The sequence below is a fragment of the Callospermophilus lateralis genome, chromosome 10 (genome assembly GCF_048772815.1).
Source record: "Callospermophilus lateralis isolate mCalLat2 chromosome 10, mCalLat2.hap1, whole genome shotgun sequence".
Lineage (NCBI taxonomy): Eukaryota > Metazoa > Chordata > Mammalia > Rodentia > Sciuridae > Callospermophilus > Callospermophilus lateralis.
In genome coordinates this window covers 53128483-53144264 of record NC_135314.1, presented here as the reverse complement: position 1 = coordinate 53144264, position 15782 = coordinate 53128483, and the positions used below count along the sequence as shown (strand labels likewise).

Sequence of the window (15782 nt, the reverse complement as noted above, 5' to 3'; positions counted from 1 at the left end):
TTTCTGTTCCTGTCCTTCAGGCCAACACCACATCTCCTTTTCAGATATCTTTGCTTGTCTATTTTTTTAAAAATATTTATTTAGTTGTAGATGAACACACAGTATCTTTATTTATTTTTATGTGTGCTGAGGATCAACCCAGTGCCTCACACGTGCGAGGCAAGCACTTTACCACTGAGCTGCAGCCCCAGCTCTTGTCTATTTTTGTATGCTTATCTTTTAACCAGCTAACTTTTGTCAAAACAATTTAATCAATGGGTTTTTCCCAACAGTCATTGATATTGTTGTTATAGACTTGCTTTCTCTCTGTTAGTAGTCGGTAAACTCAGAATGTGTTTCATGAGGCTTCCTGGTACTTATGTTCTCCTTGGCTCCAGATAGATAATTGGTAAATATATGCCTTATGCCTGAAAATTGGAATATTGTCACTGGGAACATAACCTTTCTATGGCCACTACTGTACCCAGTTCATAAACAGTCTTCCTGATGAGTTGGAATCATTTTTAAACATAAAGGATAGAACTTCAGTACATTTTCTGAAAGCAGTTGATATAGTGAAATGCACATAAACTTTAAAGCCAGACAGACCTACATTTGAATCCTAGCTCCTCTGCTTGGTCAAGTTACTTATCCCGAATCAGTGGGAAGAATAACACTTTCTAGCTAGAGACATTATGATAATTCTACATAATGTGCACAAAGCTCTTCAGAGTGTCTGGTATGTACTAAGTGCAAATAATTTTCTGCTTCCATCCAGTCTCCAGGTTTCTTGAGACATGGTGGGTTTGTGCTCCACGGGTTACTATTTGCAAGAGTAGAGATGTTCTTCCTCCTTTCATAGCTCCTCTATCTGAGTTGAAAACATTGGAGACTGAGGTATTGGGCTTTTTTTTTTCTTTTCTAGCATTACTGGGGATTGAACCATGGGTGCTCTGTCACTGGTTTAGCTACAGCCCCAGCCCTTTATTTTTTATTTTGAGACAGGGTCGCAAATGCCCAGGCTGGCCTCAAACTTGCAATCTTCTTACCTCAGCCTCCTGAATAGCAGGATTTACAAGTGTGTGCCAATATGTGTGGCTGCCTAATTTTTAACTTCAACCTGGGAGTGTAGTTATGATATAGGTTCCCCTATTGTTTTCCAGCCAGCTAGCTATCCACTAGCAAAGTGCCATGATGCATTTTATTAACTTTCCCTAGGGTTTCTTAAATGCCAGTTGTATAGAGGTTGTCTGCTGAAACTACTGAACAGTTAAAGGAATGGGCCTTCTAGCATCGGTCTGTCACCCTAGACTGCCTTAGGCTATAAAGTCTACTTCTAAGCTTGGAATTCAACTACATACATTCCTCAGTATACCTGGTACAGTGATCCAGATAGAATCAGAATTTAAGTGGTAAGATACTTTTTAGTGTCTCTAAACTATATTCATTCAGCTGACCAAAAACTTCTCTTCCTGTTCTCTGACTTAATAGCATTTTCCAATCAATTAAAGGCCAGAGCCTCAAAATGAAATTTGATGTTTCCTTCTTCTCCATTTCCTATATCCAGTCACTAGATTCTATGAATTCTATTCCTGATTTTCCTTCGAAGTAAAGGAAAAACAAATTCAAAAAAATTCAGGGTATAGTCTTGCTCTAGGCATGGTCAGTTTAGGTTCTGAAAGTCAAGCATTTATCCCGGTCTGTGAGATCTGCTTCCTGATGTGTTGGTTTCATTATCAGGCAAACTTTTACAGGATAACTCTCAGCAACTCCAATCCCAATAAGAAAAAAGGTACATAGTCCCAATAGCTTCTGCAAAAACAAAAATCCTGGGACTGACTCTTTGTTCTGATTTGAGTTCCTGTTCTTGTGATCAAGGTATGGAATATGCTACTCAGTTGGACCTAAATTATATACCCAATGCTGGATCCTAGGGTCAAGTGAGACCTTCTTGGAACCTCATGAATCAAAGTTAATCGGTAGAGGTATGTGTGTGTGCCAATATGCGTGGCTGCCTAATTTTTAACAGAGGTATGGTTCCCCTGTGGAAAATCGAGAGTTCTGTCACCAAAATAAAATGTCATGAATTCTGGGCAGATGCAAACCATGCAGAATAGTGTTATCTCTCATCGGGGATTATTTTTGTATACTAACCAATCTTCCTGTCTGAATTTAGTTTAACAATTCCAAATAGCCTCTTCACATTGCTACCAATTTAATTTTTGAGAAACAAAGTTACTATGGTATTTTACTCAGAATTCCGGTATTCAATCTGTTTGTTATCTCTTATGAATCTCCTAGTTACATGACATTTGGCCATTTTCTTTTTTAGTTGTAGATGAACACAATACCTTTATTTTTATTATGTGGTGCTGAGGATCAAACCCAGGGCCTCACACATGCTAGGTGAGCACTCTACCAGTGAGCCACAACCTCAGCCCCAGACATTTGGCCATTTTCACATCTCTCTTGCTCTTCTTTTTCTTGCTTCTCCACACTCCCTGCAATACCTCCATCTTTGCCAGGAAAGCTTAGTCATCCTTTAACAACTTCTTTAGAAGGTAACCCTAACCTGTTCTTTTTCATTCTCACTTCACAGCAGAGTGCCTTCATAGCATAGTTAAGTGCCTGTTTCCCCCCATTACTTTTTGAGTTCCCTGAGAGATGGGGACCTTCCTGCTTAAATAACCTAGCTTCCTAACACAGTTCTTGACATATATTTGATGCTCATGAATATTTGTTCAGGAAATGAAAAGATTAACAATTTGAACATGGCTTTTACAGTTGGGCAGTGCCAGTGGTACTCTTGCTATTGAAAGGACCTTTTATTTCTCCTCCCTATTCATTTTCATTTTTTTCACATTTATTTTTACTTCATATTTTTCCCTTTGATCACACTAAGGGTTGACAATTCATATAGAACTAATAGCAAAGCAGGTTAATCATATGATTTTTTAGCAGTTCATACTGCTAATTCAATTAGTAGTACTCAAAACAATATGAAACACACACACCATAGAAATGTACCCTTGTAACTTTTAGGAAAACTGCTATTGTTAGAACCCAAGAAGGGGAGGCAAATCAGCTGACTACAGCAACCCTAAGCCTGAAGATTTTCTCAATATTCTTTCTCCTCACAGCTGTTTCTGCTTTTTTTTTTTTTTTTTTTTTTTTTTTTTGGTACCAAGGATTGAACCATTGAACCCAGGGGTGCTTAACCGTTGAACCACGTCCCCAGACCCACTCTTTTTTAAAATTTTGAGACAGGGTCTCACTAAGTTGCTAAGGACCTTGCTAAATTGATGAGGCTAGTCTTGAACTTGCAATCTTTCTGCCTCAGCCTCCCAAATTGTTGGGATTACAGGCATGCCCCACCACACACTGCTGTTTCTGCTTCTTTATAGCTTTATCACTTCTGTTAGGTGGATTTTTTCTTTTTTCTTTCCTCTTTATCCCCCTCCCCCCTCCTCCTCCTCCTCTTTTTTGATCTTTTATCCACAAGTTTCATCATATTGTCTGGATGATTATAGACCTACTTTGTCCAACATGATTGCCACTAATCACATGTGACAATTTAAATAATAGTTTTTAAGTATTAGTAGGAGGAATGGTATATCAATGACATATACTATGGGAGCGCTAATAAAGGAATTATAGTGGACCAGATCATTTAGAACCTCTGGAAAAGAGATTGAGCTAGAGGTGAACCTTAATCCCTGAATGGGGTGACAAGAAGCATTCCAAAGTGAAAAGATCTGTATGAAGTCACAGAAATAGAAGTGAGATTGTCATGTTTGTAATAGGGAGAGTAAGGTAGTCTATATTGTATTCAAATTAAAGAATACCAAGCAGGAAAATTGGTGTTAAGATTGGGGGCCAGTGATTAAAAATCTTTGAACCTCTTACCAGGAAGTCTGTACATCATCCATGGTTAGTTTTCTGGCATAAGGGATCTCCTGCCTTTGGTTAAATCTAACTCATTGTTGAAATTCACTAATTTCAATATCATTTAAATTTAGTATGGTTGGTGAAACATTGGTTTAATAGGTATGAAGTTGCCAAGTATGCTATAGATACTGCCTATTTCCTCCCAGATATTAAGATTTGGCCATTAAAGGGATGGAACTGGTCAATAATTAGGTTCTCCTAAGTACCCTAGAGCCGAGAGACTATTTATAATAGAGTCAAGTATTGTTTTTTTCTATATTATTTATATTAAAAGCAGCATAAATACTTAACTCTATAGTCTACAAGTTAATACTGTTTAGTTAAAAACAGAAAATATGTAGCCAGATAGAAAAAAGTACTAAACACAAATTAAGTGTGGGAGTCTCTTGCTACCTCAGTGTTACCAATAATTATCTCTCTTAATTTTTTTTTTCCTCTCCCTTGAGGAGGAACCCATTACTTCTTTCCAGGAAGTGTTTTCTAGAATTAAAATTCCCAGGGGCTTACCTGACCACAGTCTTTCAGCCTAGGAAGCCCCTAATACTTGGGTATTAAAAAAAAATCCTTTATGGTGCTTTCCATTTTCTTGTTTGCTAACTTTGTTCAGATCATCAATCCATTATTAATTACTGGTTTCAAAGAACACCTAAACTTTTCCTCTCTTCTCTGTATTCCCTTAATATCACCAAAATTTACCGCTGTAAACATTTTTTTTTAGTGTCTTTATGTTGTGGCATAAATGTAACATTACATTTTGCCTTTTTATAGTTTAATATACTATCATTAGCTTTGGAATCTTTTTGATCAAGAATTTCAATTCTTTCATGGTATTTCATTATATGGATATCATACTTCTCTCTCCTTACTTGGTACAGACTGATCTTCAACTGTGGTGAAGTATCAGGTAATTATACCATGACCCAATCTAGATAAAAGTCTCTGGATGGAAGGCATGTGCTGATGAGCTGAAGTTGTTTCTCTTTACCACTAATAAGAGTACTTGGAGATTGATGATGTGTCCGTATATATTTATTCCATTGAATCTCCCTTTATATTTGCAAAGTACTTTCCCTTATTTATTATATATTACTTATTTTTAGTTATTAGTTATATTTTAGTTACATATATATGATAATACAAGTTTCTTAAAAATAAGATTTGTTTGTAACTCTTTTTTGTTTTAATCTTGGTGCTCCTTATTATAATTTGGCAAACTTAAGGCTGAGTTGGCATTTAGGAAAATTATTTTTCCTCTAGATGTCCTTGAGTCACTTAAGCAATTTCTATTCCTCTTTAAAGGAGGAATGTAGTCAAAATCCTCTCAAAAGAAATTAGGTAGTGGGTTGGGGCTGTAGCTCAGTGGTAGAGCACTTGCCTCACATGTATGAAGCACTGGATTCTATCCTCAGCACCACATAAAAATAAAAATAAAGATATTGTGTCCATCTAGAACTAAAAAAAATTATTTTTAAAATTAGGTGGGACTTTATTCTGAAATTGGTTTTACTGTGAGTTGATGAAAATGATTTAGGTGGAGGTGAGTTATGCTTTCCCTTGCACTCAGGCCTAGTTCCTCTTTGGCAGAGAGTGAGAGACTTAGAAATACATGCTTTTATTTTAGGGTGAATAAGGAAGAAACATTTTGTGTACTTGTGAAAGCTATTCTTCCAAGGACTACTCTCAACCTAATACACTTCTCAATCTAATATACTGTGTCCAGGTAAAGGCTACTTGTGAATAAAAGGTGATACCATATAAATAATTATTACTAAACAGGTTTCAGCCTTACCAGCTGAAAATGTGGTTAAAGAATAGGGAAAGGGTATTTGATTTCTCCATGGTAATTTGTTTGCTTGCATCTAATGGATTAATCCAACTGCTATGTATGGGCATCAATTGAATTTAGTATTTCAACACTCTGAAAATGATAATTGTATCATTAGGATAGAGGACACTAACAAGGTGAAGACACAGACTAATCATGCAAATCAATTTTTAAAAAAAGTTTGGTTTACTTCTAGGTGAGCATATATGTATGTGTATGTATAGATTATTGAGTATATTATAGAATAAAAGTCACATTCTTTTGTAGCTTTGACAACTCAAGGGAATGTTACTGTGGAGAAAGAAAAGTTCTTTAGCATCATCCAAAGGAAGCTATTAGTAGATCTGAATGTTCATAGTTTTGAGGATTTCATTGCTCTTTGTATAACTTTGGAAGCAAAGCCCTAGGGTGATAGGGTATTTAATGTTTGCTTGTGGAATTTATCTTGCAATTCTTTGACAGCTAATGCAGAATGAATCAGAACACAGATATGCAGAGTCACCTGTTAAGCCAGACTGGTTTTCAGGCCTGTAAGACTTGACTGTAGCCTGTTGGAATGTGAAAACTGTCAGAAGACCTGAGGTTAGCTCTGATAAAGCATAGTTGGGGCAAAAAGTTGGCAGTCAGTTGGCATTTTAGTGATCATGTTAGTCCCTCTGATACAGACATAGAACAAGTCTGGTGATCATGTTTAATGAGATAAAGTTAAGGAAACTGGTTGTCTCCAATTTAAATAAATTCTTGTTCACAAGACCTTCAGAGCAGAAGACCGGAGTGAGATCCATCTGGACCTCCCTTTTGAGATAACACTCTTATACCCTATCTATCATTGATTTTATTTATGAATTTTACTTCCCTCATCTATTTTCCTAAAATGTCTCCAAAAATTAACAAAAGAGATTAGTTTGGAGTATTGATAGAAAGGATTTTAATTCAGGACCCCCCCATAGATATTTATATGATATAAAACAGTTATGGTGAAAGTTCCCCGAAGAAATCATTGCCCTGAAGAAGGAATTATATTCTAAAAAGAAATAAGAGGAAGATAAAGTGTGCAACATAACGAATGGGGGCCCGAGAGGCAGAGTTTGACACTTCTCATGTTTTCCTTGCCTAGTTTGATTGAGCATATATCCAGCTCTTTTATTCACTTACATTTGGTTTTGAGTTTTTATTGTGTTGGAAACTATATTGAGAAGATTTTGGAGATTTAAGAGAAAAGTTGAGAATCTTCTAGGACAGCAATTTCAAACTTTTCCACCAAAGTACATCAAGTCATCTAGGAGAATGAGCTGATAATGGACTGGTTTGGGAACATTTCCTGAAGTGGCTCAGTGCAAACTTTAAAACATTTTTGTCTGAATCTTAACTTAAAAATCATGGAGGACATTTGTATTCTTATCCATATTTATGTGAGTATGTACATGAATACTTTCTGCCCTTTACTATGTTGTACTTAGTGCTTAGAAGTAATATTGAATACAAAGTAGTGTTTTGGCTTTTTGTTTGCTTATTTGGTAAAAGATTTCTGGTTCTAAGTAAATGCACTCATCTTTTCGCCCTTGTACTGTCACTGTTCAGAAATGGATTTTAATATGTCATACTCCTAAATACACAGAGTTGTAGACTTCTTATATGAGGATTGAATTAGACAGTAGATGAAAATCATTCATGAAGTATAATGTGTCATGTAAAATAAGGTTGTTTTGATAGTTTGTTCCTTCTTTTTAATTTTAGTGTTCTTTATAGTTTTATCCTTAAGAGTTGAGTCTATTCTCAAGTGTAAAATGAATGGAGGAGAGAACATTAGAATGTGGGCAGAAGGATCCTTGGCTTAAACTTTGTTTGGTATGATCAGAAATCAGGTATAACAAATTTAACTAAACATTGATATAATTGCAGGAGGGAGCACTGGCAGTTGCTGGGCAATTTGAAGTCTACTGTTGAAGGTTTGGTGTCAGCCAATAGCCCCAATGTTTGGTCCAAGTATGGTGGCCTGGAGCGGCTTTGTAGGGACATGCAGAGCATTCTCTATCATGGGCTCATACATGACCAGGTATGTAGAAATCTTCTTTTATTATTTTCTAATTCTGTATTAGTTGTTGGAAACAAATAGTTGCATTAAGGTGTTTGACAGAGAGAAGATGAAGGGCACTAGTCTGTGAGCTCTTTTTTTTTTTTTTTTTTTTTAGTTGTAGACAGAAACAATACATAAATTCTATATAAATCAGTAGAATTTATATGTGATGCCAAGGATTGAACCTAGTGCTTTACACATGCCAGGCAAGTACTATACCACTGAACCACAACCTCAGTCTGTCTGTGAGCTCTTGACGGTAGGATTGAGATTTAATACATTATTTTTTTTTTGGATCCAGAACATTTTACTTAGTGCCTGATGTACCATAGATGTCAGTGGAATGAATAAATTGCTGAGGGTGATAGCATATTATCAATGATCAGTTTATGTTAACTGTTGTTGCTTTAACAAATGACTATGAATTTAATGGCTTATTATTTTACAGTTATTATTTTATTATTAAAACACTAATATTATTTTAATAATATATTATTGTGTATAATATATAATATGTAATAATATATAATTATATATACAATGTTATATAACATAGTAGTATATATTATTATATATGAATATATAATGTTATATATTTTAATAATAATAATATTATTATTATTATAACTTATTATTTGAGGTCACATTTCTGACTTAAGTTTCACTAGGCTAAAAGCATGGTGTCTGCAGGACTGTGCTTCTGGAGGCTTTAGGGGATTCTCCCATTTCTTTGCCTTTTTGGCTTCTAGAGTTGCATTCCTTGAATTCTTTGGCTCTTAGCCCCTTCCTCTATCCTCAATACCTCTTAGAAGAACTCCTGTAATTACATAGGGCCCACCTGGATAATCTCACCATCTCAAGTTCCTTAATTTTTTCTCCTCCTCCTCCTCCTTTTTCTTCTTCCTCCTCCTCCTCTTCCTCTTCTTCTTTTCCTTTTCTTCTCTTTCTTCCCCTCCTCTTCCTCCTCCTCCCTCCTACTCTTTTGGCAGTACTGGGGTTTGAATCCAGGGGTACTGTACCATCGACCTACATTCCTGGCCTTATAATTTTTTATTTTGAGACAAATTGTACAGACTGACTTTGAATTTGAATTTGCCTCAGCCTCTTGAGTACCTGGGATTATAGGTGTGCAGTACTGTATCAGCCAAAAGATCCTTAATTTAATCACAACTGCCAAGTCCCTTTTGCCATAAAGGGTAACATCACAGGTTCTAGGAATTGGGATGTGAATGTCTTGAAGTAGCATTTTTTTTTTTTCTTCTTGTGTACTGGGGATTGAACTTGGGGGCACTTGAATACTGAGCCACATCCCCAGCCCTATTTTGTATTTTACTCAGAGACAGGATCTCACTGAGTTGCTTTGCTTTGAGGCTGGCTTTGAACTCAAGATCCTCCTATTTCAGCCTCCTGAGCTGCTGGAATTACAGGCATACCCCACTGTGCCGACCTTGTAGGACCATTGTTAGTCAACCAAAGTCAAGAGGCTTTTTTTTTTCCCCCTGAATCTTAGGTTTGTTTTAAAACTATGGTTCACATCCCCCCTCCCTGATTCTCTTTGAATTGGATTTTTCATTGTTTCCTAAATTCAGAATTTTTTTTTATTACTATCTTTGCTTTAAATTAGTAATAGGATGAAAGAATTAAGTACTTTACTTATAGGGCTAGTGAGAATTCATCCTCAAAATTCACATGAAAACTCCAGCAGTTTTAGAAATGACTAGTGAAAACGAGGTGAAGAGAAGTGAAGATTAGCCTGAGTAGTTAATAGTGATTGAGTCATTGGGATTTTTCTCTTAGGAGCATCCCAGGACACATTTGAGAATAATTATATTATCGCTTTTTTTTGAATATCCTTTGAACATTACTTTGTAGACAACTGGTTGATGTTTCTGAGTGGTAGTTTTGATTTTAATTTGTGTTTTTATTATAAACTTTATTTGATGTTGAGTTTCTTTTTCTTTATATCCTCAATTCTAATAACGTTGAGTTTTAAAAATAAATGGAATCCCATAATACTTAATGGTTTTTGCTTTATCTTTGGCAATTACTCCATTTGCAGTGTTTCAAATAAGGTTTTGTTATGGGCAAAATTTTCTAGTGAGTCATTGGGGTTTAGTACAGTCTTTTAAAACATCAAACTTCACAAATATCTGCACAATTATGTACTTATAAACACTCATATCCTCGCATATCGGGGGGAGTATTGTTTCCTGGAAATCCTTTCCCCTGCCCAAGCTCATTTTCTTTTTTATCAGAATTTGTTTTCAGTTGGTAGTCATATTGCAAAAGATCTAATAGGTTGTAGTGAAAGTGTTCATATTTGATAGAATATAATGTTACCTTTCCTTCTAGAAAAATATGTATATTGCTTCTGAAAAATATCTTTAAACCAGTGTTCCTGTTGGGTATTTTTATAATTCAATGGGAAAGTTAGCTTAGATTAGAATTTTTCTATTCAGAGTAAGTTCTGAAGGTGAGTTCCTGTATCTTAAAGGACTCGGAAGATAGAAAAAACATGAGCATTTAAGAGCTGAATTCTAATGGTCATCATTTTAAAAACATCTTTCCAGCTGACTGCATGGCTATGCTTGTAATTCCAGTGCCTCAGGAGGCTGAGGCAGGAGAATTTCAAGTTTGAGACCAACCTCAGCAATTTAGCAAGGTCTTCAGGACTTAGTGAGACCTTGTCTCAAAACATACAGGAAGGGCTGGGGATGTGACTTAGTTGTTAAATGACCCTCAGTTCAATCCCTGGTACAAGGAAGGAAGGAAGGAAGGAGAGAGGGAGGGAGAGAAGGAAGGAGAGAGGGAGGGAGAGAAGGAAGAAGGGAGGGAGGGAGGAAGGGAAGGAAGGAAGGGAGGGAGGGAAGGAAGGAGGGAAGAAAGGGAGGGAGGGAGGAAGGGAGGGAGAAAGGAAGGGAGGGAGGAAGAGAGGAAGGAAGGAGGGAAGGAGGGAGCTAGGTACAGTGGCACAAGTCTGTAATCCCAGTGACTTGGGCAGAAGTAAAGCAGGAGGATCAAAAATCCAAGGACAATTTAGTGGGGCCCCAGCAATTCATTGAGTCCCTGTCTAAAAATAAAAAGGGCTAGGGATGTGGCTTGGTGGTAAAGCACCTCTGGGTTTAATTCCTTCTACCAAAATAAAATATAAAACACCTTTCTAGGAATATGAAGGCAACATTGTATAATGGACTGACAAAAGTCTTTGGAATCAAATAGTATGTAGATCAAAATATAGACTCAATGCCCAAGTTCTTGGGAAATAAAATGACATAATAATAAATAAAATGACAATAATTATGGACTTTAAAGTTGCACTGCTCTTTTTTTTTGTTGTTGTTAAACCCTTTTTATTTTTTTATTTTGGGACAGGGCCTCACTTAGTTGCTTAGGGTCTTGATGAATTGCTGAGGCTGGCTTTGAACTTCTAATCCTCATGTCTCAGCCTCCTGAGGTGCTGGAATTACACCTGACCACACTTCTCATAGTTTAATCTCAGTGTCCCATAAATTATGTAGTAATGGGTAAGTTATGTTCACTGGTGCCCACCTCAAAGAGTTGCTGTGAGACTTAGGTAATACATGAAAAACATTAGAAAATATAGTTGTCAGCCAATCTTCACTATTAGGTGATATTACTTAACTTTTTTGAGCCTTGGCCCTTTTTGTCTATTCAGATGAGGATAATGATATTTATTTTATAAAATAAATCTTGATGGAAAAATTAAGTGAAGAAAATTAAATGAAGAAAAAAATCTGTCTAGTAGTTTGTGGCATATAAGAAGTAATTAATATTCCTTCATTATTTTAGTTTCCAATTACTTGTAATTCTGTGTGATCAAGAACATTGAAATTTTTTTAACTTTTTTTTAGAAGTAGTTGGACACAATACTTTTATTTTATTTTATTTATTTTTATGTGGTGCTGAGGACCTCACATGTGCTAGATGAGCGCTTTACTGCTGAGCCACAATCCCAGCCCCAAGAACATTGAAATTTTCAAAGCAATTACATTCACTCACTGAACTCTGTTGTCTTCCCTCACTGCTGGTGATATTAACAGTGCAGTTTAAGAAAAATGATATCTATGTTACCTAATCTTATGAGCATTTCTCCTTTGAATACTATTTTATGTGTAGTATGGTTGACCATCATGAAATCCTGATTTATATGACAATATCTTATGTCATAGGATTATTGTTCTTCATTTGTACCACTCTTCAGTTTCTTTCCCTAAAATTTCTTCCTTTTTGTGGGGGGGTGGCAGTTACTGGGGATTGAACTCGGGCACTCAACCACTGAGCCACATCCCCAGCCCTGTTTTATATTTTATTTAGAGACAAGGTTTCACTGAGTTGCTTAGTACCTTGCTTTTGCTTGAAGCTCAAATTGAACTCGTAATCTTCCTGACTTAACCTCCTGAGTCACTGGGATTACAGGTGTATACCACTGAGCCTGGCAAATTTCTTCCTTTATGATTTTTTTTTGTGTGTGGTGTTCTCCTGTATGTCCTTGTCTCTTCTTACTCTGTACATTTTCCTGAAACAATCTCATCTATTTTCATTGTTGTAACTATTACTGTGCATTGATGGTGCCCAGCTCAGACTTCTCTGATGAATTCTAGGTCCATAAGACTAGCAATTTCCTATATCTTGCCATATGGCTGACCATCCTACAGGCTAAGTACAATCAATACTAAACTTATTTTTTCTCATGAGATTGTCCTTCCTCATGATATTCTTTATACTAATTTGTAACATTGACTTACTAAGTGTACTGAGCCAGTACCCAAGAATCATACCAGCATGTTTTACAAAAACTGCAAATTTCCTGGACTAATGACCAAAATAGATACCAAGTCAGAGGTGCTGCCTTTAGTGGTTAAAATACTTATGTCTCAATAACAAATAGGTTCTTTTCTTGGTCCTATTACTAATTTTACATTTTCATCTAGAGTAGTCACTTAACCATATAATTAGATAGTTTATTATCTGTACCAGAAAAAGAAAATGTGTCATGATGAAATAGTAAAGTCAATGAGATTCTTAAATGAAAGATGCTTTGTAAATGCACAATATTAGAAGCATATTTTGTTCCAGTTATTGAAAGTATAATATCTGTGAAAGCACCTGGTCATCAGAATAAAAAGCATCAAAGTATGTGATCACTTGCCAGACAGCAGTAGTGTTAATAAATAAAAGCAGAGCAAACCAGGCAAATCTGTCATACATTTCCTCTCTCTCTCTCTCTCTCTCTCTCTCTCTCTCTCTCTCTCTCTCCCCTCTCTCTCCCCTCTCTCTCCTCTCTCTCTCTCCTCTCTCTCCTCTCTCTCTCCTCTCTCTCTCCTCTCTCTCTCCTCTCTCTCTCTCTCACACACACACACACACACATACACTTCTCAAGTAGAAGCTCTAATGGGGAAAAATAAAAAACAATATGCCAATTTCATTAGTGCTTTGTTCTGCCTTAAAAGATCTAAGAAATAAAGTCTGTGTCAAGGACTTATTTTTCCTTTTTCACTTCCTCCCCAAAAGATTAAGGCTTTCAAAGGGTTTCAGGCTGCTGTGTCATCAAGCTATTCTGGGTGTTATATCCTTAGAGTGGGGGAAGGGATACAATGCTTCATGTTGGTCATGTCTCCTGTGTTTTCATAAGGATGTGTAATGGAATATGAATTATTGTTTTTTAATCACTTAGGGCATTTGAAAAGCTATAGCATCATGATGGTATTTTTTTAAGTTGTAGATGGACACAATATCTTTATTTTTATTTGTATTTATGTGGTGCTGAGGAATGAACCTAGTACCTCACACGTGCAAAGAAAGCACTCTACCACTGAGCCACAACCCCAGCCCATGATGGTATTCTTAATCAAGGATCTTATTTTCCTTGACAGCCTGTATCTGGACTACCTTCTAGTCCTTTCATGAAGCAAGGCATATTTTATAATCTCTATTCTACTACTGGAAATGTAGAGACACTCAGACCCTGAGATAGCTGAATTAGGAGAAGTCAAAGAATTCCCTGCTTTTCCATCATCAAGAAGAAACTGTTCATAGCAAATTAGCCCAATTTTTAAAATAACAAAAATAATGAAAAAGAACTGTGTTTTTTTCTGAGTATGTAAATTATATAAATTCTTATTTGTTGAACATTTGGCAAATACCCATAATCTTAACACCAAGTAATAATAACTTTAATATTTTGTTAGATTGTCTTGAACATTTTCCCATGTATTTATATGCTTTCTAAAAATGGTAGTATCACTGTTTATCACTCTACAACTTAGTTCATATCTTCAATTTTTTTGAATATACCATTACTTTATATGGTCAAAAACATTAGAAAGTATAAAAAATATAGTGAAGAATCTTGTTCCTTTCTGATCCCATAGTTAACTATTATTTACTAGTTTCTTTCCAGAGAATTTCTACATCATCTTTCTTATATAAACCACACCTATAATACATCATACAGAATTTCCAGTTTCAATTTCTTTGTACTGAATCAGTAACTTAAAGATCCTATAATATGAATATAAAAATCTATATTTTTGTTTTTTTTTAAACTTATAAAAATTGTCTTGCCTCTACCTAATTTGACTTCAAGTCTTTATGACTTACCTTTATTGAAAAGGCTTTTCAGAGCATACTGCTTAGTATTCATAAATATATCAGGATTTTTTTGTTTTTGTTTTGTTTATACTGGGGATTTAATCCAGGCTCAAGTTTACCACTGAGCTACATACCTAGTACTTTTTAGTTTTTATTTTGACATAGAGTCTCACTGAGTTGCTTAGTGTCTCACTAAATTGCTGAAACTGGCCACGAACTTGCAATTCTCCTGTCTCAGCCTCACTAGCTACTGGGATTACAGGCGTACACCAGCACATCTGGTTATACCAGTTATTTTCTCAGTGTGCATAATCATAATTTTAAATGTGAAATTATAACAAGTACGATTGACAAAAATAGATTTGGGAACATAAAATAACATTCTTGGTAAGCTGCACCTTTATTGGTTGTAATAAAAGTGCATGGTTATTCTAGGGAATCATCTATACCTAACTGGAGAAAGTGCTTCTTTCCCAGAATAAGAGGAATTGGGAAGCCATCACTTTTTCATCAAATATACAGCTTTGTCTTTAATGTATATATAATATTACACATATGTATATAACCTAATTTATGTAATCAGTATTCTTCAGACAAATGTTCAAGCTGTTTATGTATTTTTATCTTTTATAAAATGAACATTCATACTGTTTTTTATTTTATAAAGAGAAAATTATTTGAGGGTTGGTTTTTTTGGTTTGTTTGTTTTTGTTTTGGAGTGCTGATGATCAAACCCAGAATTTTCAGTATATTAAGCAAGTGTTCTACCATTTAACTACATCCCTAGCCCTGTAAAGAAATTTAAAATTTGTAATACTATCTGTTCCTATTGGTTGATAATATCATTTTTGTCCTTCATTCTGATGTGATTTATTTTTATTAATTTGTATATGTTAAACCATCCTTACATTTCCCAGGATAAATCCAACTTGATCATGGTATATAATCTTTTCTCTCTCTCTCTCTCTTTTTTTTTTTTGACAGTACTAGAGATTGGACCTAGGGACACTCTACTGAGCCATATCTCCTGCCCTTTATATTTTTTATTTTGAGACAGGGTCTTGCTAAGTTGCTGAGACTGACCTCAAACTTGCAATCCTCCTGCTTCAGCTTTCCCAGTTGCTGGGATTACAGGTGTGCACCACTCTGTCAGTGATAATGAAATACAGTCTTTTTGATATGCTGTTGGAATTGATTTGTTAGTATTTTGTTGAGAATTTTTGTATTTACATCCATTGGGGATACTAATTAGTATGTTTTTTTTTCTTTTTACTGTTATATCTTGTCTGGTTTTGATATTAGGGTAATGCTGACCTCATAGAATAAGACTGAAAGAGTTCC

The 15782-nt window shown here is 35.5% G+C and overlaps 1 protein-coding gene across 2 annotated transcripts in view; it reads left to right on the top strand.

Annotated features, from left to right (window-relative positions):
• Rubcn (rubicon autophagy regulator) overlaps positions 1-15782 on the top strand; it is a 63120-nt gene that overhangs the window by 15467 nt on the left and 31871 nt on the right. For both annotated transcript variants that reach the window (XM_076868226.2, XM_076868225.2), the window contains exon 2: positions 7655-7808. In XM_076868226.2, the coding sequence (XP_076724341.2) occupies positions 7770-7808 (39 nt within the window). In that variant the 5' untranslated portion in view covers positions 7655-7769. The remainder of the gene's footprint in view (positions 1-7654; positions 7809-15782) is intronic.